The sequence below is a fragment of the Synchiropus splendidus genome, chromosome 8, assembly GCF_027744825.2.
Source record: "Synchiropus splendidus isolate RoL2022-P1 chromosome 8, RoL_Sspl_1.0, whole genome shotgun sequence".
Lineage (NCBI taxonomy): Eukaryota > Metazoa > Chordata > Actinopteri > Syngnathiformes > Callionymidae > Synchiropus > Synchiropus splendidus.
The window spans coordinates 10154526-10168577 of NC_071341.1; the positions used below are offsets into that span (position 1 = coordinate 10154526).

The 14052-nt window shown below is 40.2% G+C and overlaps 1 protein-coding gene across 1 annotated transcript; it reads right to left on the reverse strand.

The window, feature by feature from the left end:
- mpzl3 (myelin protein zero-like 3) lies at positions 1–11321 on the reverse strand. Its single transcript, XM_053873859.1, has 6 exons — positions 10887–11321; positions 9446–9612; positions 2777–2990; positions 1416–1572; positions 1065–1134; positions 1–885 (listed from the first exon to the last, which is right to left on the reverse strand). Exons 1-6 carry the CDS (start codon positions 10954–10956, stop codon positions 808–810), a joined length of 756 nt encoding a protein of 251 aa, XP_053729834.1. The 5' UTR covers positions 10957–11321; the 3' UTR covers positions 1–807.
- Positions 11322–14052: the final 2731 nt, after the last annotated feature.

A 14052-nucleotide genomic window follows, 5' to 3' on the forward strand; every position in this document is an offset into this window, starting at 1 on the left:
TTATCAGTACATCTCATTGGCACATTTTTATTAAGTCTCTTCATGACTCTGTGGTCCCACGAGACAATGCACTGCCGGTGAAGCCGCTGGTTTCAAGGAACATCGAGGAAACAAACGTACACAAACCCGGCTGTCTGCCGCTGCTTTATGCTGACAAAATATACATTCATTCATGGATGATATTAACTTGAAAAAAAAATGAACCCACAAGTACAAAACATGTATGGAAGTAGGTATGATAGTGCTGAGTATGCAAAAAAATGAATTCGCATATGTCATAAACTGATCAACATTTTACAGATTAGAGTATTGAACAACTTGTAAAATGTAATTTTTTCGTTTCCTAGCCACTGAAATTTGCAAATGAAGCAACAAAGGAAATGTTCATCTCAAGAAAACAAATCTACAGCTACAACAAGTAATAAATTATACAAAAACAATATCTCCTTCAAAACAATAAAGTGACGCACGTATGGATGAACAAGATATAAATACATGTACATAGTGCTCATCTGTTTTTGCAAGTGTGTCACCTGCTGACGAGTATTAAGTGTCAAAATACATTTTCCACACGGTACAAAATAAGGGAGAAAAAGAGGAAATCATTCTGCAGAAGGCTAGAAAAGGGCAATGAGGGAGGGACGAAACACAGAGCTTTACGAAGTGGTCAGTATGAACAGTAAATTCAATTACATAAAGTGAGGAAGGAAGTAGTTGAGAGTGACATTGATTCTACGCTGCACCTTTTCATTAAAAAGGCACTAACTGTTCCATCCGGTGCGTTTACACTGTAGCCACAAGGGTTTTCTAGAACTGGGATTCGGCGTCTTCTCGGAGGCCTGGATCCTTTTTTTCAGTGTAGTATTCGTACTCATCGTCGGAGTCCTGGGTGGTCGGAAAAGCAGACACAAAACAAGTTGTTTTGGGAAGTAAATATCGGACTAACCCTGTGGTCCTGCAGCCAGCCAGGGAGAACATGTAAAATTAAACATCTGAAACGGATCTGGCAGACATGACTTTTTAAGTTATTTATGGGCTGCAACAAAGGAAGCCATGTACTGTACCATCAGATATAGGTCACAGCATGTGGTCCTATTTACTTTGGCCCCGTGTGGATCCATGCCATACTCCTCTCTGTGAACCAAAACAGGACAAGTGCGTTGAGTATTTAGTCTTTCAACGACATAACACTGGACTTTTGGCTCCTCTTGGATGCATAAGCAAATGAAAAAAACAAATCCGAATTCACCAGAACGTTAAAATTCAATGAGCCCACGTCAGCGCATCCTTAAGCAACACCTTCATTCCTGTTTAACTGTCATAAAATTAGCATTTCCAGGCAACATCAGTCACCATCAGAGTCTTACTATTCCCGAGGGGACCGCTGCAGCGATTGGTCGATCAGATCTGCTCACCCTTCTGTGACCTCTATCGGCGATCTGGTGGACTTTGGTTGGTGCTTCTGTTTCTTGGGGCAGAGCATGCGGCCAATGAGGATGAGGGTGATGACGGCGGAGGGGAGGAGGATGGCGGCGAGCAGCACGGCGATGTCAGTGAAGCGAATGCTCGGTGCTACGGGTGAAGAATGTCACTCATTAACGATCGGATATTTCTCAGCACACTCGGAAGTGACTCGTCACATATCCATTTAAATACGATTAAAGAAAAAAAAAAATCAATCCCCGATCAATAAAATCTCCAGCACCTTCAAAGAAGATGAAATCTTGCTCGGAATCATTTCTAATGTGGCGTAAATTAAAACCCGGAATGTAAAGTTAAATTCTTTACCAAATATATTGGAAAATTACTTCCTATTTATATGACTTTTTCACTAAAACAAATTAATCAAATGGAGCCTTTAATCTTTTTTTTTTTTGTCAAAACAGACACCTCTTTACTTCGCGCAGCCTGAGAATTTCAGTTTGTTTTAAACTGCGTTCATATTTTTTAATTTGTTTTTTAAACAGAAGCTACAGAATAAATATGTATGCAGGACCAACATACAGTGAACTGCTTGCCTCAGGAAATATTTGAACACAATTTGTTGTCAGTCACCTTCACTTATTTAGTTCAACACTTTGCTTTTGCAGCAAAAGGTGGTAGCAACCACCTACTCTTCTTTCCTTCGGTCCTTTGAGTGCATCTTCAGAAACAGCTTTCAAAAGCTGTTACTTAACACCATGTGGTTTGATGTCTACAAGAAATGTAGGTCAAAGACATTTATATTCAGCAGATAAGGCTCATAACTTAAAGCTAATAAATCATCCCTTCGCAAATCCAGCTCCGCATTTCTCTGTGGCAGAAATGTGTGTCAACATGGTGAACATAACAGGCTTACACAAACATCAACTAAACATTTGGATTATCCTCAAATGCAGAAGAAAATGTGGGAATTTAAACTTCCTCTGACACCCTTTACTGTATTTAAAAATGTATTGGGAGGAAAGCCTAATCTCTGCAGAGCTGGGATGATTTAAAACAGGGACTTGTATCGTCCCAGCTCCGCCTGAAAAAATCCAAATGTTTTTTAATGATAAGCAAGTCGGTTTTCAGAGTAAGAGAAAACCAACAAAGGAAATATGTTAAGTATCGGGGGGCTGTTCACAGTGGCTACAATATTGAAACGAAAATGCAAAACAACATTTACTACACTTTTTACCCATTGTTATTTAAACTAATGAAACTGTTATGTCAGAAAATGGATGTTCTATTATTATTATTATTTCAGGATTTTCATCACCCACACAGCCTCTGTTGCTCGCGAGCAAGCCCTTACCCTTTGGTGTGACAGTGAGAACAGTGTGTGATGTGGGAGAGCCGTGTACATCCGGGGGGTTCCGGACTGAGCAAGTGAAGGTGCCGTTATCGCTCAGAGAGGCGTTGATCAGTGCGATGGAGGCGTCTCCCCGCGCTGGAGTTCCCGCCCACTCAATCCTCTGCTTGAACTGGCCATCTTGAGGATGGAAGGCCCGAGAGGAGAAGTGAAAAAACTGAGGAGATGAAGAAGGTATGCTAATATTAATGCCAGTAATATATATATAGGACCAACCGACACTGTAACATTTTCCCCTTCGGTTCGGGCTTGCTGATGTTTAACAGCCGTATTAATGTGCATGCAGCCACGTCATGCAAGACAGCTCTGTGGACCATGATATAAAGTAGTACTTAAGTTTTACACATATAAATGTCACTGGTCATTAGTGATGCCACAGAAAGTGAGTAACTATGTGGACCTGGATGTGATCTTCAAATCCGTTTTCACTGGCACTGCTGCCGCTGAAGTACCGACATGATTCTGCCACGTACTAAAACACACAATAACTGTGGACTTCATGTGCTCCACAACAAGAATAGAGTATAAACACTGTATATAAACTGAGGGAGGAAGAGAACACCTCCACACATAAGTGTCTCAGTTGCGAGTTTGTGTGGTGTTGTTGAGGTCCATTTAAGATGATTTTAATGCTTCACTGACTGACATTTGTGATCAGGTGAAGCCTGAATGGACACACAGGCTCATCTTCTTGTTAGTCAAAGTATAAACAGAGCGTGTCAAGTAAACTTTACCTTGTTAAATTGTTGAACTAACAAACACAACATTTTATTTTGATGCAAAGCTACTCTGTTCATGTGAGACTAAAAAAAAGCAGACAATGCGCTTTATACACCAGGTGGAATATGACAAACTTCAGACTTAGAATGTAGAAATATAAAATATAATGACGGTATTTGAGCCAAAATGTATAATAATGAAGGCAGTGTGAACATGTTTTATTAATATGAAACAGGATGGAATCAAAACTAATATTTGGTGGTTTTTCACATTGATCATCTGCTGTCAAAGCATCCCTGACTTGCTCATTGAGCACAACTTTCAGCAAACTCTCCAGCTTCAATTACAAAAACGTGAAGTCCTGGAGGAGCTGACCAAGCTTGCTGAACAGGAGGACCAGCACAGCTGGCCTGCTCATGTTGAGAGCAGAGGAACTCATCTTGTTCAGGAAGCCGAGTCGTACTAATAACTCCCAAATCACATCCATCATTTCTGGCGACAGAGAACCAGCGTGCATCAACAGGTGGTGGGACAGATGGCGACAGGACATTCTCTTTTTGGCAATATTGCTGCTTGCTGAGTGGAGAGAGATGCATGTTCAGTCTCGTCGAGCAAATGTAGAGAGAAGTGTGAGCGGAACTATATGACAGGCAGACAAATCTAAAAACAAATGAGCCCTTTTTTTATTTTTCCTTGTTAGAGTGACTCATGAGACCAAGGCATGTCACTTGGAGATTGGCTTACAGTCTGAGAACAAAAAAACAGAATTAGAGTTCATGTTTTTCTGAGGGGGGAAAAGCCGCTGTTTGATGGCAAAGAGGTGCTGAACCCAGAATATACAAGTAACATCCGACTTACATAAGTCAGATTGGACGCAAGTCGAATGCCATTCTAAATAGCTGACGTGACGGTTATAGTTACTACTATAGTGGTAGATCACTGTGTGAGAGTGAGATGCTGGGATACTGTGCTGCCGTAACTGGTGTATGTGTTGCCGGGCCACTACTTGCTGCGGTGCCAGAAGATGCTCTTCAAGGCTGCTGGACGTGGTTGTAAGTACGGGTGGACGTAAGTTGGATGTTTCTTGTAATAGATAATGATTCAGGCACTGTCAAATTAACAAAAGAATATTTTCACTGGGACCATTTTTTGAAAGATGTGGTGTTTTATACATCTAACCAGCCACTTTCAACAATCCAAACCCTCCAAATTAGGTGAAATTAACCCAAGATAATGAGGCTGACATGAAGAAATGGCAGCGTTACGCTGCTTCGACGGCATCTGAGCAATTGGTCTTGGATGAGAAGAAAGACCAGATATCAAATTGCATTTTAGATGAATTGCGAGATAAGATCTAATCTCTCCGGCTGGACTCTGGATGCAGACAAAATTAAATTATTGATTTTTTTTTCCCACCCCCATTAAATACACCATCAAAGCGTTTCCGACTTCCAATTAACACCACTGGTCACGCTCATCTGAGAGTTTTCAAGACAGAGCGGGACGATATGAAGCCCACAGTTAATGGTTTCAGATGTTTTTGTAAATGTGGTGCAGATATTCAAAGCAGCACGTCACAATCTAAAATTCCTCGCCATTCCTTTAGCAAGATACATTCAGAAACTGAGGAGATCAGTGTGATTCAAGAACATGTTTCTCAGGCTGTCAACGTTTCTTCAAATGTCGAAACTGTTGTTAGGTTTCTTAGGTGTGTTCTCCGCTTTTAAATGGATGACAAAACAGGGCAGCGTGTGGGTGTGGCATCTTTGACCTCAAAAAACAGATCAGGACGGCTCAGGATACAGGTGAGTCATCATCTTGCTTGGATAACATCTGGGAAAGAAACCCAGGAGTTCCAAAAATTAAATTATATTTTCTTGTTGGCAAAACAGCATGGAAATATTGATGAAAAACTGCACAAACTCATTTCACTTGACGGTCAATATTGCTGCTCATTCTACTACCACCTTAAGGCCCATTTATCCTCGCTTTACGTACTAAATTGTAACCGTCCTTTTCAAGCAACGTCAACATCGCTGATCACATACTTCCATGTATTCTTTACGTTGGCATTGCTGTTCACCAACACACCCATCGGGGGAGCAGCCCAGAGTCAAAAGTTTATGACAACAACAAACTCCAAAACAAGCATGGCGATAGCCCTTTAAACATACCTCTCGCACAAAAGACAAAAATGGAGGCCGCATTGTAGGAGGCGGTGGTCAGTGAGGCTTTTTAATATATCACGATTGGGAAACGGAGAATTTCCGCCATTGTTATGTCTTCACCGTGTCTCATCAGAGCTACGTATTGGGTAGGAACAACAACACTGCCCCCACGGTTTGTGGTTTTTGGTCCGTATCCATAAGCTTTGTGGTAAGCATTGGAGAAATAGGTTCTGAAGAAGGCTCTGTCCGCATCCGTATATAACAATGATACAGTAAATGGGCTTTATACCACGTAAGGCTGGGGGAACCTAGAAGAGGTTCCGATCTATAAGAACCGTCTGTTTGTTACTACTTCTGTGGTCAACACTCGTCAAAACAAAAGGTCAGGTAGCTTATGGAATTGGCAAAGTTGAAATGAGGGAAGCTCTGAAAAGAATGAAGACTAGAAAGGCATTTATCCCCGACTGCATCCCAGTGGACGTGTTAAGGAAAGCAAGCAGTGAACTTTCTGACTGTTCAACGTGATATTGCAGGCTGACAAGAGGAGGAAGAGAGTTCTGCAGCCGACTATCAAGGACAAAGGCGACTCTCAGAACTGTGGCAACTATAGAGCAAAACAACTGATGAGTCACACCATGGAGATGTGAAAAGCTGTCGAGTCCAGGCTTTGAGGAGAAGTCAGCATCAGTGAGCAGCAGTACGGTTTCACGCTGAGAAAAAGCTCCACAGATCTATAGTTTGCTCAGAGGGTACTGAAGAACAGCGAGAGCTCAATTTGGGGCCTGTTTTTTTTCTCTCCTCCTCATGGACATATCCCATTCATGTGGCTGTTAAATAAATATTGACACACTTTGGTCAACAGGCGGACGCACGTGTGGCTTCAATAAAATGCAGACTTGAACAAGCAAGCAAACATGCTGATAAAGCTTTATAGTTTTATGACTGTCTGAGTATTTCTTGAGTGAGTGCAGCGATGAATCTCAACCCCCAACACAGTGTTAGTCATTCTCAGCTGATCATCTGAGGACTTGGCGAGTCTCTGAGCCGCTTCAAGTCTGTCTGCACTATAGTCTGCTGAGTCTAAAAACAAACCTTTCATCTCAACAGTGCTTTTAAAGGAGTAATGCATAGAGTCTGGCAACGAAAATGTCGTCGACTGACTGGCCAATTTACCAACAGTGACTGAGCTTGAATAATATTAATAGAAAGTCGTGATTATGATTAAATATTGTTTTATTATACGTATTAACTGCCAGGAGTTCAAATGCTAAATCAAGTCAATTAGGCAGCTTCCACTGATGTTTGACTGCACAGTCTGCAAATTTTGGAATTAATTCTCATCAGGACTGAGGTAATTATGCAAGCCACTGAAGCAATGCAGCACTACAGATTGACGCGAAAGCCTCGGCTGCAGAATTATACTTTTGACAGAGCTTCTCACATGCTTATTCATGGCCTACCCCGGGGTGATATACGGGCCAGGCCACGCCGGCCAATAAAGCAGCTAATGAAATTGGATGGAGTCTAAGCGAAAGCTTGGGAAGCAAATTGAGAAACTCCACAGATGGTTTCTGTGGTAGTTTACAGCAGGAGTGGTACATTTGTCTCAAAGTAATGGAGCAAATCCAACTGGTAAACTATGTAACACGTCTGACTCTCTGAAATGGTGTGTCAGTGAAGAAAATTGGGGAAATTGGTTTGTGTTAAAACGGTCAAAATCTGATTGGTCTATAGTAAGTTTACATCAGTCAGCATGTTTCTCACTTCTTTTTTTTCTAACTTCAGCTTTGAGTGCCAATCTAAAGTGACTGTGCATCGCTCCTGTCCCAAGACTCCATGGTCAAATGATTAAGTTGTGAATTACATTGTGTGTTCATCATTAGTGCTGCAAAACATTCAAAACATTTTCGAGAGACTGATAAAATGGATTCGACTACATTTTGCAGACTTCACCGGACAACACACCTCATGTGAAGCATACTTCTTTCAGACAATTGAGTGAAATATTTTATCTCAAGAGTCATCACAACACTTGACAACTGAGACGTCAGCAAAGCGACCGGCCCACATGACACCTAAACTGGCCTCTCTCAGACCAGAGCAACAGAGTTTCTACTATGATGTCAAGTTTCCTCTCACTGTAGAGAAACATTTGCTTGTAGTTACCATCTTGTTATTTCCGTCACAAACAACACATTGAAAATGAATGGACAGTCGCTGACCAGTTGATTGAGCAGCCCTGTCTTTTAGCTCAGCTCTTAATTCACAGAGATATTGAACTGACCTGTCCATGTCATACTCTTGAACAAAATCCTAAGACACTTTAAGTACTTAACCAGGGGAAGGAACTGCTTCCCAAATTGGTCCAAACTTTTTTCCATATGAGAACCAAGGACTCTGAGGCACAGTCCAGTTGTTCATGTATTTTTTTGCTGATTTATGGTGAAAAAGAGCCACGCTGAAACACACATTAATCTTCGTTTCCAACATACCTTGAAGAGCATCTTCATCTTAATGGCTGAACCAACAGCACTCCATATCAGGGAAGCCACAAAACATTAGCCTTCACTTAACTCTGAGTGCTCCTATAGGAAATGATGCCATATAGGGTTGCAACTACCACACTATAGATTCCGAGGGTCCAAATGCAATTACATGCAACCACAGTTGATGGAAATCTTCAACTCCAAATGGAACGCCTTAAATTATGTGGTGCATTTTAGTGGACTGGTCACAGGAACTGAAACCCGATTGTGGAGGGTTAGAGGACTGAGTGCAGTTATGGGCTGGGATGGATACAACATTTGGAGCAATACCACAAGACTATCTTCAGGGATACAAGACGAGCAAGAGGGGTCACTGAACAGTCAGCGGCGCTGGGATTTAAGAGGATGATGATACTGCTGACTTAGAGAGACAAAACAACAAATGTTTATCATCTGGAGTCTACTGACCAGACGTGATATTTCTATCAACTGTGAAAAATTCATTCAACTATTTTTAAAACGGTCACTTCAAAACATACGAACAACACCAACATATAAGACTTTCTATTTAAAATTATGCTATAAAATACCATGATATAACAAATATTTTGATATTTCATGGTGAATTAAATAGAGTAAATTATTTCCCACCTGTTTTTCTTTTTAAATTAATCTTTTTATACACAACATTCATTTTATTATCTTTTTTTCAAAATGTTGCAAACTAAATTTGAAAATACAGGTCAAACAAAGTTTCTCTTTCCCCCCCAGACATACTGTACTTTAATATAGTAACTGTTTAGATTCTCTGGTAGATAATTTGCATTGGCTGAGAAAAAATAGAAGTAATTAAATCAGCGTCACAATCACCTCTGAGTACTTGAAATACAGTTCAAACAAATACCAAGAGCCACACAAACACTGTTCACAACAGGTAAAAGAGCCACATGCCAATGTGTGAACGGGCAACACATTAAATTCAGACCGACTTTTCTAGGCAGCATGACCTTAAGGCAAACGTGAAAAATACATCTAGAACTGACAATTATGTGTAACTGTCAATTTTAATACTAGTAAAATAGATGTTTTGGCATTGATGGATTGTACGTAATAAAAATGTGACTGCAAACAATGTGTGCAGTATGAACTAAAATATGATTCAATTCAATTTAAAGAAATGCCAATTAAAATTGTGTTTCTTTTTGGAGCGTATGTGGCTTAAATTCCTGGAAACTCACATTCTGCGGTGGTCCACCAGTCTGCGGCCTGTAGGACCAATCAATGATCATTTTGCTGGTTGGGGTGCTGGTGGAGGTGAAAGTGCAGGACAATTTGACAGTATCCCCTTTAGATGCATGGAGCTCCGGTGGAGTGTTGACTTTGATGCAGGAGACCGTGGATGGAGCTGAAAATGAAAGGACACACCTGAGCAACACTGACAACAAGCCAAAAAAAACACCCTGTTACTGAAGGAAGAACTCATCACTTACTCGTATGACATCAAACTTCAATCCTCTCATAAAATATTTTTGAAATAATACATGAAAAACGGCAGCAATGCTCTGAAAGCACAACTCCAGATTATGAACAGGATATTAATATATTCTCTTTCTCTACTGTGTTTACCTGCTGTTGTGCGGCCTGCAAACCTCCAAACACACCTGACACGACAGTTTCTTGGCTTGAGCTCACAACATATGCACCTGCAGTAATTCCTCCTGATTAAAAAGAGAGTTTCATCCAAGCATCATGGATGACTTTCAGTTATACTATGTTTGCATCTCTCCCCACAACCGTCTCATGCCACATGATACAAAGAAATGAAGTGGGTCTTTGACGCGTTTCCAATATTTGTGTGTCACAGTTCATGTTCTTCTATTCATGTATTCATAGTACGGTGTTAATATTTGGGCAGTGACTGCGTCATGGGTTCCCATCAATAAAACAGATGATATCATGTCACATGAAGGTTGATGCTTGATGTGAATACAACGCATTTCCCACATGCATTGGGTCCAATCTCACCTGGTCCAACTTCAACATGACTGTCCAGCAGATTAACACAAAGAAGAATAAATCCTAGTTACTTGACTGTAGTAGAAAAATCCAGATACATTTCCTCAATAACATCAACCCCATGTTTGTTAATAATTACAGAAGAGTTATGCAACAGTGCTCAACACCCAGTGTAGTTTCATTGGTGTCATAAATAGTATTCTTAGAAAAACTGAAGTGTATAATCGCATTTACGACCTTAATACTACATAAAAAATTATCATAACTTATTTGCATTGACGAAGGTGCGTTCAGTGGCAGTGGTTAATTTCGAGACTAATGGTGTATACAAACTGAATTGGAGAATAAAAAGAGCATACAATAACTAGTCTTAAGTCTAAATGAAGCGTCACAGTATCTGCTCGTTGACTATAAACAAGCGGGGTGGACGGAAAAGAGACCGATATGGGAGCATTTTTCCGCACTACTTTTCCCAGTGGACCTGGATAATTCCTGGACTTCCGCAGGCGAAAGGTGTTTAAACTAAAAGTCTAGTTGATATAAATGACTACAAACAAACACTTAGCCGTCAGTTTAGCTTTATTAAGCGGCTGTTTTGGAATTTTAAGCGCGTATATTTTGCACATTTCTGGAGTTCGGGGCGTCACTGGCCTGTTTACTCACCCCAGCAGCCGAGCCAACACAGCAGGAGCAGCACGTGAGCACCGCCGTTCCTCCGGCACAGTCGTCGCATTTTACTCAAGAATTCACACCGTAATTCCCCCAACGGAAAAAGTAAACGTCAAACTTGCGTCAAAGTCGGAGTAAAACTCCGTCCATGGTGCGCTTTGTGGTGACTCAATCTCTCCGGTGCTGCGACGCAGCGGATGATCCTACCTGACAAACAGGTGTTTCAGGAAGTGACTGGCCCAAAGGAACTTTGGCACAAAATCGTTTTTGATAATACTCGGATTTAAAACTACATTTCCGTGGCATTCCTCGATGTATATTCCTTTTGCATTTCACCATGCAAAAGCTTAGTAGTAAATACAAACTGAGCAAAAACGATTTAGTGTGCGGTATTGTTGGAACCACTCCTTCAGGAAAATACACCTTCTGTTAGTCACTACTGATGGAATGTGGGAGTATCTCCAACAACAGGCACAAACAGATACTTCTCGGGAAACTAAAGGTTATGAAGTCAATAAAACCTCGTCTGAGCAAAGTATATCTATCAAATCAGGATGTGGGTTGACACTTTTTCTTTGTTGTTATTGTTGTTGTTGTTTTTTTTTTTTAAAGCATGCTGAGTCAGGAATTGTTCAACTTGGATTATTTTCCCCAAACGTACTGTGATAATGTAGTTATCTATTTATTTATATGCATCCTTCATGACTTCTAATATTGCTACATTTACTTTTACCATAAAATTTATTATAACTACAATACATCCATAACAATAATAACAATAACTAATAATAAAAGAATACTAACAACGACAACAAAACAACAAAAACAGTAATATACTTAGTTTTTCTTTAACAGTGACTTCATAGAATCTCTGAAAATAACATACTAGTAACAGCTGAATAAATGGTGAGTGAGGGCCAGCACAGGCTGCCTTTTGCTGACGTGGCAGTTTAAGACGTGTAACTGTTAATGCTGGTGTCTCTGCTTTTACCTCATGAGCTGGAACGCATTATGGTTTGCATGGCTTCATCGGGAAAGAGGCTTTGTTAAAGGCATTAAAAGCTGAGAGTGTTTGCCATGCATTATATAATCACAACAAAGTACAATGAGCATGTTTGCACCTCATTAATAAAACATTGTTCAGGAACTGAGGATAAGTTAATAAGTTTGACTAAAGTTCATAATGACAAAGACTGAAAGAAGAAGGAATAATAATAAATTATTATTTTTGTTATAATTATTATTTATTTATTTGTTTAGGTGTTTATTTATTTTATTTTTATTGTTGTTGTATATACAGAATATTTCAAATGTATTTCTCCTGAAGTTGAAATAAAAAATGCTTAGCTGTTTGTCTGAAGTCAAAACCATCAAAGAAACAATCTCAGGAGCTGCACTTGTTGCCCAGGTGTGGTACACATTTATGGATCCTTCTGGGACAGATCAGAGCCATCAAGGCAGAGAACCCTTTAACTCGGTGCTTTATCTCGATCGCCTCAGATGACCCTGCTGTGTTGCAGTCCTAATCCCTTCCTTATCTTCTCTGCCAGCCAGTGTTCACCAAACCAAGCCTTTTGGGAGGCGCCTGCTATTTTGTGTCCACTATCCCTGTCGCCAATCTCCCGTCTTCAGTGCTGTAATTGTCTGTAATGAGGAGGGAAAATGTGTTTTCAGACGCGTCTCAGATCAGCAGGGAAGACCAGGCACTGGCTCTTCATCCATCTGAAGTTTATTTTTGTCTTCAGTCGGTCGCTTCCAGTCGAGCATGGTATTGGGGAGTGTGAAGAGGAGCCATGAAAGCAGTTGTCACCTGGTGAAGCCTCATTTCCTGAAACATCAGAGGATAACAAACGTGACCAGGTTTTAAACTGTGATTCCCTCAGACAGACAGTCAGACCATTGGCTGTCTCCACTCATTTGTTTTCTCTAGACAAATATGACAAACATGCTTTGCCTCATGTTTGTCTTAATGAACCATGACACTGACACCAAATCAATCATTGAAACATTGTGTTCACCTTAATAATTAATATAGCCAAAAATCTGATCCCCTAAACTGTCATCCACTGGCAGGATGTGATTTCAATATCCGTGGTTACAGAAAATGTCTTTTTGGCCCACGTGATCTTCATCTATGTCACATTTCAACTACATTTGTTTTTGTGCTGCTATCACATTGACATAGTTTAGAACTCTAACCATTAATATTTATTGTAAATGTCTGAATAATTTTCTACTCATTCCTGATTTAATGCTTTAATTCTAGGTATTTAATGTTATTTTGCAACCTGTCACTTCATGTTCATGCTCTGAAAACACTAAGTCCATTCTAAGATTAGAAAGGTTGTTACGCAATAGCTGCGCGATAAATCCATTCACAACTTCAGCAAGGAGAATATTATCTAACAGTTCCCACACTGATAGTGGACTTTTTCTCTAACAAGTACCAGAACTCCGGACAGAGTTGTATCCAAATAATGTAACCTGCTCCTTTTGTGGACGCCCCTGATGCATTGGGAGATTAGCTCCGTCTTACCTGGACATTTGCGCTCACACCGCTTCACTCTGTGCCTCTATTGTGTGTGTGCACACGGACTTCTCTGTGTGGCAACAGTCTCAGTTTCAGCTGGAATCCTCTCAGTCGGAACTTCACTGAAGACATTGTGTTTCCAAATAACAGTGACAACAAGGACAGTTCTTCTGTTGTCACCACTCAGATAGGGCACATAATGGTCGATTTAAATTGTTGGAGCCAGGTCAGTTAGAAGCATTATACTCAGGACATTAACAAAGAATAATGTTGGTTTTTGGAAACATATTTAAGGGTAATAATTCATTTAATGTTTTAATGGAGCAAACACATTTTTAACACTCTGAATTGAATACAGAAATATATATAGTTAATTTGAAAAATCATAATAATCATATTCATGCCTTCAAACATAACAGCTTCAACTGTTGCAGTGCATTTTGGACCTGCATTGCATGATAACATAAGGTGATTATTATGGGCACCTCTTGATAGCAGACATGAAACAATGACTCAGCGTGAGTATAATTTACCATTGTCAAAGGTCAAATGCGGCTCAGGTTTTTTTCCAAGACGCAGACATCAAGTCATGACATAATTTATTAACTTGCGTTTATTGTATCGCAGAAA

Coding starts and splice junctions, on each gene's coding strand:
- mpzl3 (XM_053873859.1), bottom strand. CDS start 10,956: ATGCGACGACTGTGCCGGAGGAACGGCGGTGCTCACGTGCTGCTCCTG. Junction 2,991..9,445: donor CTGGTGGACCACCGCAGAAT/GTGAGTTTCCAG, acceptor TCATCTCCTCAG/TTTTTTCACTTCTCCTCTCG. Junction 1,573..2,776: donor TCTCACTGTCACACCAAAGG/GTAAGGGCTTGC, acceptor CTTCACCCGTAG/CACCGAGCATTCGCTTCACT.